At 40.8% G+C, this 14,605-nt stretch overlaps 1 protein-coding gene across 3 annotated transcripts in view; it reads left to right on the top strand.

The window, feature by feature from the left end:
- The window catches only part of usta (uronyl 2-sulfotransferase a), an 86,187-nt gene extending 72,600 nt beyond the window's left edge, over positions 1-13,587 (top strand). Inside the window, exons 8-9 of one of the 3 annotated variants that reach the window (XR_009515177.1) lie at positions 9,014-9,151; positions 12,819-12,956. Coding sequence is in view for 2 of the 3 variants with exons in the window: in XM_059986366.1 (XP_059842349.1) it covers positions 12,819-13,087 (269 nt within the window). In the remaining variant the exon portion in view is untranslated. Of the gene's footprint in view, positions 1-9,013; positions 9,152-12,818 lie in introns of all 3 variants that reach the window. The other 2 variants (XM_059986367.1, XM_059986366.1) reach the window with 2 other exon arrangements.
- The last annotated feature ends 1,018 nt before the right edge of the window (positions 13,588-14,605 follow it).

Raw genomic sequence — 14,605 nt, 5'->3', positions numbered from 1 at the left:
CATGAGGAGACCTATATCCTTGCAGGCAGGTTTGCAGCAGGGAGGATTTAACCTAGTTTGGCAGAGGGTTGGGAACCCAAGTCATGGGTCAGAGGATGTTACTGTACAGGTGAGGTGGCTTAACAAGAGCAAAAGGTACTAGAGGAGATGTACTAGCATGGATAGAAGATGGACTGACTGGCAAGAGGCAAAGAGTGGAGGGGGAAGGGGGCCTTTTCTGGTTTGCTGTCGGTGACTAGTAGTGTTCTGCAGACGTCTGTGTTATTCTCTTCATGTTATTTGTGAATGATTTGGATGATGGAATGATGGATTTCTGGCCAAGTTTGCAGATGATACGAAGACAGGTGGAAGGCAAGTGGTGTTGAGAACAAAGGGAGTCTTCTGAAGGATTTAGATTCAGAGAATGGGCAAGGAAGTGGCAGATAAAATATAATAGAAGGAATTGCATGGTCATGCACTTTGGTATGAGGAATAAAATTCCCGTATATTCTAAACAGGGAGAAAATTCAAAAATCAGAGGTGAAAGGGACACAGGAGCCCTTGTGTGGAATCTAAAGGTTAACTTGCAGGTTAAGTCAGTGGTGTGGAAGGCAAATGCCATGTTAGCATTAATTTTGAGAGGACTGCAGTATTAGAACAAAGATGTAATAGTGCCAAGGCTTTATAAGGAACTGAGAGTATTGTGAGAGGTTTTGTGCCCCTTTTCTAAGAAACGATGTGCTGGCATTGAAGAGGGTCGGGAGAAGATACACAAGAATGATTACAAGAATAAAAGAACCAACATATGAAGAGTGTTTGAGGTCTCTGGGGCTGTACTCACTGGAATTTAAAAGAATGAGGAGGGTTCTCATTGAAACCTATCGCATATTGAAAGGCCTGGATAGAGTGGATGTAGAGGAGATGTTTCCTGTTGTCTGGGACCAGAGGGCACAGCCTCATACAGGGATGTCTGTTTATTTATTGACATACATTGCAGAATAGGCCCTTCAAGCCACGCCACCCAGCAGTTCCCCTGATTTAATCCTAGCCTAGTCACAGCACACTTTACAATAACCAATTAACCTATCAACCGGTATGTTTTTGGGCTGTGGGAGGAAACCCATGCAGTCATGGGGTGGGGGAAATACAAACTCTAGTAGTAATCGAACACTGGTCACCTCTACTGTAAAGTGTTGTGCTAACCACTAAGCCTCCATGCCACCTCCAACAGAGCTAAAGAAAAATTTTTCTCACCAGGTCATATATCAGATCTCACAGAGACCACAACTCCTTAGTCTTTACAATAGCCTTGAAGAGAGGTAGGAGGAGATAGCATCTGAAACGATGTAATCGGGGAGGGGGAACTCTGGCGCTTTTAGGCCAGAACTAGGGAGCATAAATTGTGAACAGATATACTCAGTGAAATGCACTACTGAAATTGGATTCTGAATAGGCTTGTCCATACAGGGAAAGGATGTTAGGATAAAGGAATCATGGTTGCCAAAAAAACATTAGTCAAGAGGAAGAAAGAAGCTTAAAGTTTAGGAAGGAAAAATCAGTCAGGGCTCCAGAGAACTACAAGAATGGGTTTAACAATGGACTTAGGAGAGCTGGGGCATGAGGAGGTCTTGATGAGTAGGATTAAGGAAAACTCCAGGGCATTCTACATGTATGTGTAAAACAAGAGGATGAGTAGAGCAAGGGTAGAACTGATCAGGATTGAAGAGGAAACATGTCAGGGGTTGGAGGAGGGAGGGTAGATCCTTAATGAATACTTTGCCTCAGTATTCACCAGTGAGAGAAATCTTGACATTTGTAAGGACAGTGTAAAGCAGGCTGGGCTGATATTCTAGAAAATGCTGACATTAAGAAATAGAATGCATTGAAAGGAGGCAGATAGGTGGGTCACGGTCAGGAAGGGGAAGAGGCAGGTACTAGAGAGTACCCCAGCGGCTGTACCCCTTGACAATAAGTACTCATGTTTGAGTACTGTTGGGGGGTCAGCCTACCTGGAGGAAGTGACAGTGGCCGGGCCTCCGGCACAGAGGACGGCCCTGTAGCTCAGAAGGGTAGGGATAGAAGAAAGAGGACCATAGTAATAGGGGATTTGATAGTCAGGGGTTCAGACAGGCGGTTCTGTGGAGGTGATCGGGAGTCCCGGATGGTAGTTTGCCTCCCTGGTGCCAGGGTTCGGGACGTTTCTGATCGAGTCCAAGATATCCTGAAGTGGGAGGGTGAGGATCCAGAGGTCGTGGTACAGGGAGTTAGGAAGGCAGTTAAGAAGAAGGACCGCAAAGGTAGTAATCTCGGGATTATTGCCTGTGCCATGCGACAGTGAGAGTAGGAATGGAATTAGGTGGAGGATGAATGCGTGGCTGAGGGATTGGAGCAGGGGGCAGGGATTCAAGTTTCTGGATCATTGGGACCTCTTCTGGGGCAGGCGTGATCTGTTCAAGAAGGACGGGTTACACTTGAATCCCGGGGGGACCAATATCCTAGCGGGGAGGTTTGCCAGGGCTACATGGCAGACTTTAAACTAGTAAGATGGGGAGGGGGGGGTGCGGGAATCAATTTGAGGAAACTATGGGAGAGGAGGTTAGTTCACCAGTAGAGCAATTAAGTAGACTGTGTGTGAGGGAGGAAAGGCAGGTGATGGAGAAGGGATGCGCTCAGCCCGAAGATGTAGGGGAGAAGAAAGAAAAGGATAATAAATTAGAATGCATTGTTAGGGATGAAAAGAGAGGAGGAGGTGGAGAGTATCTTAAATGTATCTATTTTAATGCTAGGAGCATTGTAAGAAAGGTGGATGAGTTTAAAGCGTGGATTGCTAACTGGAATTATGATGTAGTTGTTAGTGAAACATGGTTGCAGGAAGGGTGTGATTGGCAACTAAATATTCCTGGATTTAGTTGCTTCAGGTGTGATAGAGTAGGAGGGGCCAGAGGAGGAGGTGTTGCATTGCTTGTCCAAGAAAATCTTATGGCGGTACTTTGGAAGGATAGATTAGAGAGCTCCTCTAGCGAGGCTATTTGGGTGGAATTGAGGAATGGGAAAGGTGTAGTAACACTGATAGGAGTGTATTATAGGCCACCTAATGGGGAGCATGAGTTGGAAGAGCAAATGTGTAAGGAGATAGCAGATATTTGTAGTAAACACAAGGTGGTGATTGTGGGAGATTTTAATTTTCCACACGTAGATTGGGAAGCTCATTCTGTAAAAGGGCTGGATGGTTTAGAGTTTGTGAGATGTGCACAGGATAGTTTTTTGCAACAGTACATAGAAGTACCGACTAGAAATGGGGCAGTGTTGGATCTCCTGTTAGGGAATGCGATAGGTCAGCTGACAGATGTATGTGTTGGGGAGCACTTCGGGTCCAGTGATCACGATAGCATTAGCTTCAATATAATTATGGAGAAGGACAGGATTGGACCTAGAGTTGAGATTTTTGATTGGAGAAAGGCTAACTTTGAGGAGATGCGAAGGGATTTAGAGAGAGTGGATTGGGTCAAGTTGTTTTATGGGAATGATGTAATAGAGAAATGGAGGTCATTTAAGGGTGAAATTATGAGGGTACAGAATCTTTATGTTCCTGTTAGGTTGAAAGGAAAGGTTAAAGGTTTGAAAGCACCATGGTTTTCAAGGGATATTAGAAACTTGGTTCGGAAAAAGAGGGATGTCTACAATAGATATAGGCAGCATGGAGTAAAGGAATTGCTCGGAGTATAAAGAATGTAAAAGGAATCTTAAGAAAGAGATTAGAAAAGCTAAAAGAAGATATGAGGTTGGTTTGGCAAATAAGGTGAAAGTAAATCTGAAAGGTTTCTAAGTTATATTAAATGCAAGAGGATAGTGAGGGATAAAATTGGTCCCTTAGAGAATCAAGGTGGTCAGCTATGTGTGGAGCCGAGGGAGATGGGAGAGATTTTGAATGATTTCTTCTCTTCGGTATTCACTAAGGAGAAGGATATTAAATTGTGTAAGGTGTGGGAAACAAGTAAGGAAGTTATGGAACCTATGACAATTAAAGAGGTGGAAGTACTGGCACTTTTAAGAAATTTAAAAGTGGATAAATCTCCGGGTCCTGACAGGATATTCCCCAGGACCTTGAGGGAAGTTTGTGTAGAGATAGCAGGAGCTCTGACGGAGATCTTTCAGATGTCATTAGAAACGAGGATTGTGCCGGAGGATTGGCGTATTGCTCATGTGGTTCCATTGTTTAAAAAGGGTTCTAGAAGTAAGCCTAGCAATTATAGACCTGTCAGTTTGACATTAGTGGTGGGTAAATTAATGGAAAGTATTCTTAGAGATAGTATTTATAATTATCTGGATAGACAGGATCTGATTAGGAGTAGCCAGCATGGATTTGTGCGTGGAAGGTCGTGTTTGACAAACCTTATTGAATTTTTTGAAGAAGTTACGAGGAATGTTGACGAGGGTAAGGCAGTGGATGTAGTCTATATGGACTTCAGCAAGGCCTTTGACAAAGTTCCACATGGAAGGTTAGTTAAGAAGGTTCAGTCGTTAGGTATTAATGCTGGAGTAATAAAATGGATTCAACAGTGGCTAGATGGGAGATGCCAGAGAGTAGTGGTGGATAATTGTTTATCGGGATGGAGGCCAGTGACTAGCGGGGTGCCTCAGGGATCTGTTTTGGGCCCAATGTTGTTTGTAATATACATAAATGATCTGGATGATGGGGTGGTAAATTGGATTAGTAAGTATGCCGATAATACTAAGGTAGGAGGTGTTGTGGATAATGAGGTGGGTTTTCAAAGCTTGCAGGGAGATTTATGCCGGTTAGAAGAATGGGCTGAACGTTGGCAGATGGAGTTTAATGCTGAGAAGTGTGAGGTTCTACATTTTGGCAGGAATAATCCAAATAGAACATACAGGGTAAATGGTAGGGCATTGAGGAATGCAGTGGAACAGAGAGATCTAGGAATAACAGTGCATAGTTCCCTGAAGGTGGAGTCTCATGTAGATAGGGTGGTGAAGAAGGCTTTTGGAACACTGGCCTTTATAAATCAGAGCATTGAGTACAGAAGTTGGGATGTAATGTTAAAATTGTACAAGGCATTGGTAAGGCCAAATTTGGAATATTGTGTACAGTTCTGGTCACCGAATTATAGGAAAGATATCAATAAATTAGAGAGAGTGCAGAGACGATTTACTAGGATGTTACCTGGGTTTCAGCACTTAAGTTACAGAGAAAGGTTGAACAAGTTAGGTCTCTATTCATTGGAGCGTAGAAGGTTGAGGGGGGATTTGATCGAGGTATTTAAAATTTTGAGAGGGATAGATAGAGTTGATGTGAATAGGCTGTTTCCATTGAGAGTAGGGGAGATTCAAACAAGAGGACATGATTTGAGAGTTGGGGGCAGAAGTTTAAGGGAAACACGAGGGGGTATTTCTTTACTCAGAGAGTGATAGCTTCCTGTAGAAGTAGTAGAGGCCAGTTCAGTTGTGTCATTTAAGGTAAAATTGGATAGGTATATGGACAGGAAAGGAGTGGAGGGTTATGGGCTGAGTGCGGGTAGGTGGGACTAGGTGAGATTAAGAGTTCGGCACGGACTAGGAGGGCCGAGATGGCCTGTTTCCGTGCTGTGATTGTTATATGGTTAAAACCTTTGAAAAGCACTAGGATATATGGTTGCAAGAGAATATACTCTGGGAAGTGAGAGAAAAGATTGTTGTGCCTTTGGCAATCTTTGCATCCTGGCTCATCATGGAAGTAGTAACCGATCGTAGGGTAGTTATTCCTTTGTTCAAGAGAGTAGGGAATACCCTGGGAATTATAAACCAGTGAATCTTATTTCAGCGGTGGACAAATTATTGTAGAAGATTCTTAGAAATAGAACTTAGGAGGAATTGGAGAAGCATAGTCTAATTAGGTATATTCAACATACCTTTTGAGAGGTAGATTGTGCATCACAAGCCTGATTGAATTCTTTGAGGATGTAATAAAACACATTGAAAGTAGAACAGTTTCATGTCGTGTATACAGTATGTGTTTTTGTAAGGCATTTGATAAGGTCCCCATGGTAGGCTTATTCGTAAAGGCAGGAGGCATGAGATCCAAAGAAACCTGGCTGTATTCAGAGTTGGCTTGTGCATAAAGACAGAGGATTGTTATAGATGGAGCTTATTCTGCCTGAAGAACAGTACCCAGAGGTGTTCCATCGGGATCTGTTCTAGGACCCCTGCTCTTTTTAATTTTTATAAATTACTTGGATGAGGAAGTGGAACGGTGGATTAGTATGTTTACAGATGACATTAAGATTGGAGGTGTGGAAGGTTGTTGTAGGTTACATTGGAACATTGACAAAATGCAGAGCTGGGCTGAGAAGTGTCAGATGGAGTTCATCCCAGGAAACTGAAGTGATTCTCTTTGGAAGATCGAATTTGAAGGCAGATGTAAGGTTTAATGGTAAGATTCTTAGTAGTGTGGAGGAACATGGGGATCTTGGGGACTGTGTCCACAGATCCATCAAAGTTGCCATATAAGTTGATTAGGTTATTAAGAAGCTGTATGGTGTGCTGAACTTCATTTGTTGGGAGATTGAGTTCAAGAGCTGCAGGACAATGTTGCAGATCTATAAAACCCTAATTATACCACTCTTGGAATAATGTGTTCAGTTCTGGTCGCCTCATTATAGGAAGTACGTGGAAACTTTGGAGAGGGTGCAGAGGAAGATTTACCAGGATGTTACTTAAATTAGGGAGCATGTTTTATGAGGAAAGACTGAGTGAGGTCAGGTATTTTTCTTTGGAGCAAAGGAGGATAAGAGGTGACTTCATGAAGGTGTACAACATGATAAGAGGCATAGATCGAGGTGATAGCCAGAGCCATCTTCCCAGGATGGAAATGTCTAATTTGAGGGGGCATAATTTTTAAGGTGATTAGAGGAAAGTATGGGGGGGTGGTTTATTAGAAATGAGTTATTTTTGTGTAGAGTGGTGGATGATGATAGAGGCAGATACATTAAGGATATTTAAGACACTCTTAGATAAGCACATGGATCATAGAATAAAGGAGGGCTATGGGCGAGGGAAGAGTTATAGTGATCTTAAAGTAGATTAAAGTGCTGGCATAACATCTTAGGCAGAATGGTCTATTGTGCTGTTACATTCTGTCATTCAAGTTCCATGTGCATTTCCACAACAGCTTCATAGTCACTGCTTCTGAAGTCAGCTTTATTTTAATTTCAATTTTTATAGGTTTGAAGTAATGTCGAATAGTCATACTGCCCTTACCAAAATTTGGAATATTTGGATAATGGCTTAATGATAATATCAATATATACTTTGGTTGTTCCTTGATTCTTGGAGTTAATTGTACAACTCTGCTTCTGTGGTATGTTAGAGCTTTTCCAAGTTTGCAGCAATCATTCCCAAAGATCTAGAGTCTGATAGTCACACCATCCAAGTTTTTGTTCTCCAGTTTTTATAACTTACATAGCAACAGCTGGCCAGCAGATGCACAACTTCAACTACATTTTCCATCGCACTATTAATGCCCTCAAGAATTAATTGCTGAGGACAATGTGATTACATGGAACGTCCAGATACTTGGTCGATGTGGCCTTGATGTTGATGCTGGACAAAGGTTCTGCCCGCTCATATCCCTCATGTTAATCTAACTCAGTCATTATCACCTTTGATTCTGATTGTACACAACACACAGCCCAGCCTGCCTGAATGGTCAATGAGGTGAACAAGCTCACTTTCTTTACCATCCCTACCTCCATGGTAACCACAACTAGCTGCTGATCAAGTTCTGTGCAGTGCATTATTACCATAAATGCAAGGACTACCTAAGAAATACATTGACAGTCAACTGTACATGATCTGGAATGTTTCTGAATATCCTTGGCAGTCACAAATCCTGGCCAAAAAAAGCCTGGCCTTACCAAGCATTGAAAATAACATGATAATTAAATGATGTATGTTTAATTATCTAAATCAGTTTATAAAGACTATATAAATTATCTAATGCCCATCTCTTTGTTAGTGCTCCTCACTGAAGTGAATGGAGTTTTTTTATTCTCTGCCTTGTGTAAACTGGCACTGGTTTGATGCTCAGATTTTTTTGGTGTTACTGCTGGGAGTTGAAACTTCACTGCTGGACACTGTGAGGAGACAGAGTGACACTGGCAGGGACTTTGGTTGTCTGACTGGCTTTCAGAAGTTTGTGATGTTGCCAGGTTGGTCTTCCCTGCTAAATAAATACACTATTGATTTTGATCTCTGTCTTTATCATGTGTTTCCCTTAAAAGTGTAAACATTTTTACCTCAGCTGGTCTGTCATTGCTGAAACCTATGGGTATCCATTTCCATTCCGTTATGTTCATCCATGACCACCTCCTCTATAGTGATGAGGCCACACTTAGGCTGGAGGAACAACACCTTGTATTCCATTTGGGTAGCCTCCGACCTGATGACCTGAATATCAATTTCTCTAACTTCTGGTAGTGTCCCCCACCCCACCTTCTCAGCATTTCCCATCCCTTTTTCCCTTTCTCTTTGCCCACCCATCGCCTCCCTCTTTTGCTCCTCCCCCCCCCACCTCCGCTTCTCTTTCACCAATCAACTTCCCAGCTCTTTACTTCATCCCTCCCCCTCCCCATTTCACCTATCACCTTGTTTTTCTCTCTCCCCTCTCCCCACCTTTTAAATCTACTCCTCAGCTTTTTTTTCTCCATTCCTGCTGAAGGGTCTCAGCAGAAATGTCGCCTGTGCTTTTTTCCATAGATGCTGCTTGGCCTGCTGAGTTCCTCCAACATTTGTGTGTGTTGCTTGGATTTCCAGCATCTGCAGATTTTCTCTTGTTTGCCATGAAACCCATCAACGTTTACGATTTGCTCCCCTGCTCACTTCCTGTGCCTCTCCATTTTCCTTTTCTGAGGAATCAACACACTGCTTCCCTTTAAGGAATTTATGGACTCTGCTTTAACAGAGTTTTGGGGCAGAGGATTCCACATGCTAATCAGCCCTTTAATTCTTTTTGTGATTATCTTATTTCTGGTTTATCAAGGCACAAGGGAAACCTTCGAGCCAAGGAAGCGATGCAGAGAAGGGCCACGAGGCTGATCCCTGGTGTCAAAGGACTGGTTTTAGCAAAGGTTGGAAAAACTTGGACCCTTCAGCCTTTGACAGTAGGCAAATTTTCGAGGTATAGAAGACACTAACTGACATGGAAAAGTTTAATCCTGAGCACTGTTACAAAGGTTAAACTACAAATACAAGGCAGAAGGGCACAGGTGCAAACTGATAAAAGGCAATTTCAGGACTACTGTTGAAAAACACTCTGCGTATTTCTTGTGAAGGTCTCCATGTGGGTGAAGTTCAGGAATTATTGAAGCTGTGTTTAGATGCTGGCTTTCAGAGGTCTTGGAACTTTCTGTAAGGATGAAGTAAATGAGCTACATGGTCCCTTTCATGTACTTTTATGGAAAAAAAATTAATTTGCATGAATATAGTCTTTTCCTCAGGAAATCCCAAAGAGCTATGCAATCCTTGAATGTTAATGCAGATAATATTAAATATTTTCAAAATGAGGTTAATGACTAATTAATGAGAATGATGGTTTTATTTGAGGGATATTGACCACATCAGCTTTTTTGCTGTATAGCAATTCACAATGCTGAACTTCACACTTCAGGACCAGGTCACGTTATTTGAGATGTGGAGTGGGATTTGAACCCACTGTCTTGTGAATTAAACAATTGTGATAGAATCGGTTTCCATGTAGTAATGGGAACTTTCAAATAGCTATGGTATAATTATAATATACCTTTTGACTAGCAAACTGTTTTTTACATTAAAGCTTCTATGTAGTCCTGATCTTTTTCTGGAAAAGATTTAGCAGAATAATCAGATTGAGATATGAGCAAGAATTTGTGATCAGTACAGTTACTTGAGTGTTAATGATAGGTTTTGCCCAGCAGTTTCAAACTATAAAATCCCAACTGACTGTAATTGCAATGATCTGTACTATAGCACAAACACACAAAACTGGTATATTCTGCATGCAAAATGCATTGTTGCTCTCTGAGGACAACAAAATTGTTACTGCACACATAGAGCTTGCCTCACTGCATGGAATAACCTTCTCATCCAATAGCAGAAGATGTTGTCAGCTTGTTGAACAATCAAAGGAACTGCTTCACTCTCACTTGAGTAAAGATAAACAGAAGGGTTGTCATTGCAGTCACCTGACAGCAAAGGCAAGTATCTTCATTTGGTATCATTTTCTCTTACATCTGTAACAGCCTCACATAGTGACACAATACTATTCCCAGATCTCTGGATGTGGCAGTGGGGCAGATACAACATAGTGCTATCTACCTGAAGAAGACTTGTGGAAAAATATGAATGACTGACTTTTCCATTGAATATGCCATTTATTTTACATGTCTTCGACATTCTGGATTAGAGCACATACATTTTAGATAAACATGCAAATTAGAAAATAGAACATAATAAAACATTAATAGCAGTGTTGGAATGGAATCTGCAAAACACTAGAGCACTGAAAACAGAACACGTTGAAGAGTTAATGTAGTAATTGATAGTTTCTCGGAATGGAGAAAGTATTTATTATAAATGGAAGATGTTTGTCATCGAATCAGTAACAGCAGGGTGAATTCAGAGTAAAATTTTATTTCATGCAGCAAACTTTGTATGTAGAAGTAGTAAGAAACTATTTAACTATAATACGAAAAAAATATTTCATATTTTGATAGGTTGAATAATAAAAGGATGTACAAAAAAGCAGAGGAATTGACAACTTTAATTGAAAAGTTAGCATCATCATCAATGGGCCTAATGGCTTTGTGTTCTGTTATTCATTATATTATTAGATAGCTTTTGAATGACAACATTGCTTAGTGATTTAAAATAAATGTTTCTCAGCACACATCGGGCAAGCATTAACTGGTCAAAAAATCATAAAGACAGATGCTCAAAAGTTGGTTATAACTAAAAGCATCTTGATGGGAGATCTTGGTTTAGAAAGAAGGATGCATGGTTAGATGCTGTATCATCAAATGGTGTCTGGAGGGGAGATACAGTACTGTAGCAATTTTATGTATTGCACTGTACTGCTGCCACAAAAAAAACTGATTTCATGACATATGCAAATGATGAACCTAATTCTGATATGGGTCTCTGTTGTCTGGATTGGGAAAGGGGGCAGGGAGAGGAGAATTATGGTTGGGAAATTGATCACTAAACCAATCGTTTGGAATCAATTGACCTTGCCTGGTGTCTCAGGGCTGAGTGTGTCTGCTCCCACCCCTGGCACTTTCTCTGCCACCTGTCCCATACTCCTCCCAAAGTGCTTCACCCTCACCATTTCCAACATTCTTTGCTCCTGACAGGTTTACAAACTAGCTTCCCACTCTGTGTTGACAAATACAGTACTGTGCAAAAGTCTTCAGCTCCCTAGCTATATACATGTGTCTAAGTACAGTACTGCAGGTATCTTTAATTGGCAAGTTCCTATTGCCCATATGTGCAACATATTTTCATGTCCACAAGCCGAAAAGATAGTTAAGATCTTAAATTGGTTAGTGAACCTCTTAATAACATTTGAATTTTTTAAACTGGGTAATTTATAATATGAAGTTTGTCTCATTTATTTTACCATCCTTAATCATGGAATCATACAGCTCAGAAAACCCTTCAAACCACTGTGCCTGTGTCAACCATCAAGCACCCATTTATATAAATTTATCAGCACTTGCTCCATAGTTTTCTGTCCCTTGGTGATTCAGGTATCATTTAGATACTTGATGTCAGGGTACCTGCTTCCACCATACACTCAGGCAGTGTGTTCCAGATTCCAACTTCCCTCTACATGGGAAAAGCTCTTCAAATCCCCCTCTGAACCACACACTCCTTTCCCTGAACCCTCTAATTTTAGACTAACTCTACTATGGATGGAAAAATAATTACTGTCTGCCTTCTGTGTGCCTCTCATTATTTTGTGTATTTTGGTCAGGTTCCCTCTCAGCTCCTTCCACCTTAAGGGAAGCAAATCCAGCCTGTCCAGTGTTTCCTCATAGCTGATAAGCTCCATCTCAGGGAACATCATGAATGTCCTCTACACTTTGTCCCAACCACAACTGTTCACCATATTGTAGGTTGGCTAGGCCGACAATTTATGAAGCACTTTAATCTCCCTTCTGTTATATTCTGTAACTGATTAGTGAGGGAAAGTATCCCGTATGTCGTCTTCACCATCTTAGCTACCTGTGCTACTATCTCCAGGAATCCTTGGACTTGTACACCAAGATTCTTCACTTAGAACCCAACGATTCATTGTACATGTGTTCCCTTTATTCATCAACTTCCACTTATTGGGATTAAATTACATCTGCCATTGCTCTGCCCACGTTATCACTTCATCAGTATCTTCATGATTCCACCACATCTTAGAGGGCACCCCATTCTCTGTCCTTAGTCCAGACGTGTTCTCCTCCCACTCTCTACCTGCTCTTTCCATCTTTGCTGTAGCTGTTATATCATCACTTCCTCTTCTGGTACGTTACTTTATTCCTTTACTGCAATTTTAATATGAAGATATTGATAATGTGCAATACTGTATTCTGTATTGCAACATGGTCATCAAAGTGTAAGCAAATAAATGTAATTTTGATAACGTTTCCCAATGTGCTGTGAAGTATATTGGCTTCCTTTAAAAAGAATTAAATTTAGTTGGCCATCAGTTGATCAGAATTTAACATTTTAAATTCAGTACAAAAATACTGCATTAATTGCAACAGTTTTCATAAATGAATTACTTATTTCTTACCACACTTTTGCTTCCATGACAGAGTACAGAAAACTTGGAAATGGGACAATCACTGTGAAGAAACAGAAACCATCCCCAGAAGCACTGAAAGTGCTCTTCCAACGAATGCGGTATGAATATGACTTTTATAACTATGTCAAGAATCAGTTCCATTTATTGAAACGGAAATTCGGCCTGAAGACTCGAGGCAGAGCTCCATCTAGAGAGTACGTAACTCCATCCCAAGTTGAAGAGCCTGACCATATACATGATGATGACGATGACACATGGTTGAAAGACATTTATGGATGATTGCAATGAGTTGCTTGCTGGGGGCCTCTGTGTGTCCTTTATGTTGAAAATTCCACAAGGAACTGCAATTTGGTCAGGAGAAGCTGCAGTATTGGTCTGTTCTGGAGATTAGATTAAAACATTCACAATTGCAGTCAGTCTTTGCCAGGCAGATGTATGTATCTTACACTTTTCATGCTATTGCATGATTTTATTTTTTTTCTAAAGTTTCTTTACCAACTGCTGTACCAGCAGGTAAGACACTTTAACTACTATATCTGCATTTTAAAATATATATTAAAGGATTTATTTAGTTACATTTTTAAAAAATGTAAAGAAGATGATGCATTTTAACATTGAGAAAGGTATTAATCCAGTTAGATACTAGCTCATTTTCCAAAACTTTTGGATCTTCAAGCAGAAGATAGCATCTGAAGAAATAAAGTTGGACTGGGGCATTTTGTAGTATTTTCAGGACTGTATTCACATTTGTGATTTGTCAGAAAATAAACAACTTAAAAGGATTGTATGGTTGTAACATTGACAAAATGTAATATTTGTTATATTTTATCTCAAACTTTGAACAGAAATAGTTTTGTGATAAGTCTAATTAACGGTACATAGAATTTACAAAACAGAAGTGGACCATTTGATCCATGAAGTGTTGATGTTCTACCGAAGTCTCTTCCCCTCATTCCAAGTCTAAATTATCAAAGTAACCTTCAATTTCCATTGCTTGGATGTTTAGCTCCATAAATACAAATGTAGCCCCCTCACCCGCTTGTGTGCAAATCTGGTTCACTGGCCAGCTCCACCTTTCACAAACAATATACGTCTAGGGTCGGTATGATTTGGGGTTCCACCAAACAGGAACGTCATGATGTTCTGATTAAAGAAACATTGATTTGTGCAAATGCTGTGTAAATACTGCCCATACACAGTTGCCGATAAGAATATACCGCATAAAATTATAAAGAAAGTATATTTACAAATTTCATTTTTATCGGACAGTTACTAGGAATGAGAAAAAAAGGCCCGTTACAGTTGACCAGTCCAATGTACGCATTAAGATAGAGCTCTCATCCTGGAGTTGTCTTTACTCCTGCACTGGACCCATGGTCTGCGTGAAAGCACACACGACATTCTGAACTTGGCTCAAAATCCATCGCGAACAAGCGGGCTCTCTCACAGGAGTACAGGCTCATTCGTCGTGGAGCCATTCGTGCATGAAGCACTCTGTGCAATGGAGATTTGCCTTCCTACAATATTCTATGGCATCTTTCCTTCTCTGCATTCCTGCCAATGCCCCAAACAAGACTGTGTCCATCACAAATCTCTCTCCATCCAGCTCTCTCTAGAACTTTCTCCTGATTCTGCCACCCTGATTGGCTGAAACAACATTCTTAAGTTGAACAGCAGGGTTTCTTTAGCTGAAACAAACATTTTACCCAAAGGACACACTGCTTGCAGAAACTGCTAAAAAAAGAAAAACCTACAGCATAGCAGTAGAAATCTTAATCAGGGCGTAATATATCTCTA

The sequence above is a fragment of the Hypanus sabinus genome, chromosome 12, assembly GCF_030144855.1.
Source record: "Hypanus sabinus isolate sHypSab1 chromosome 12, sHypSab1.hap1, whole genome shotgun sequence".
NCBI classification, from domain to species: domain Eukaryota; kingdom Metazoa; phylum Chordata; class Chondrichthyes; order Myliobatiformes; family Dasyatidae; genus Hypanus; species Hypanus sabinus.
The sequence above is the reverse complement of the archived record's forward strand: the minus strand, read 5'-3'. Positions and strand labels throughout refer to the sequence as shown.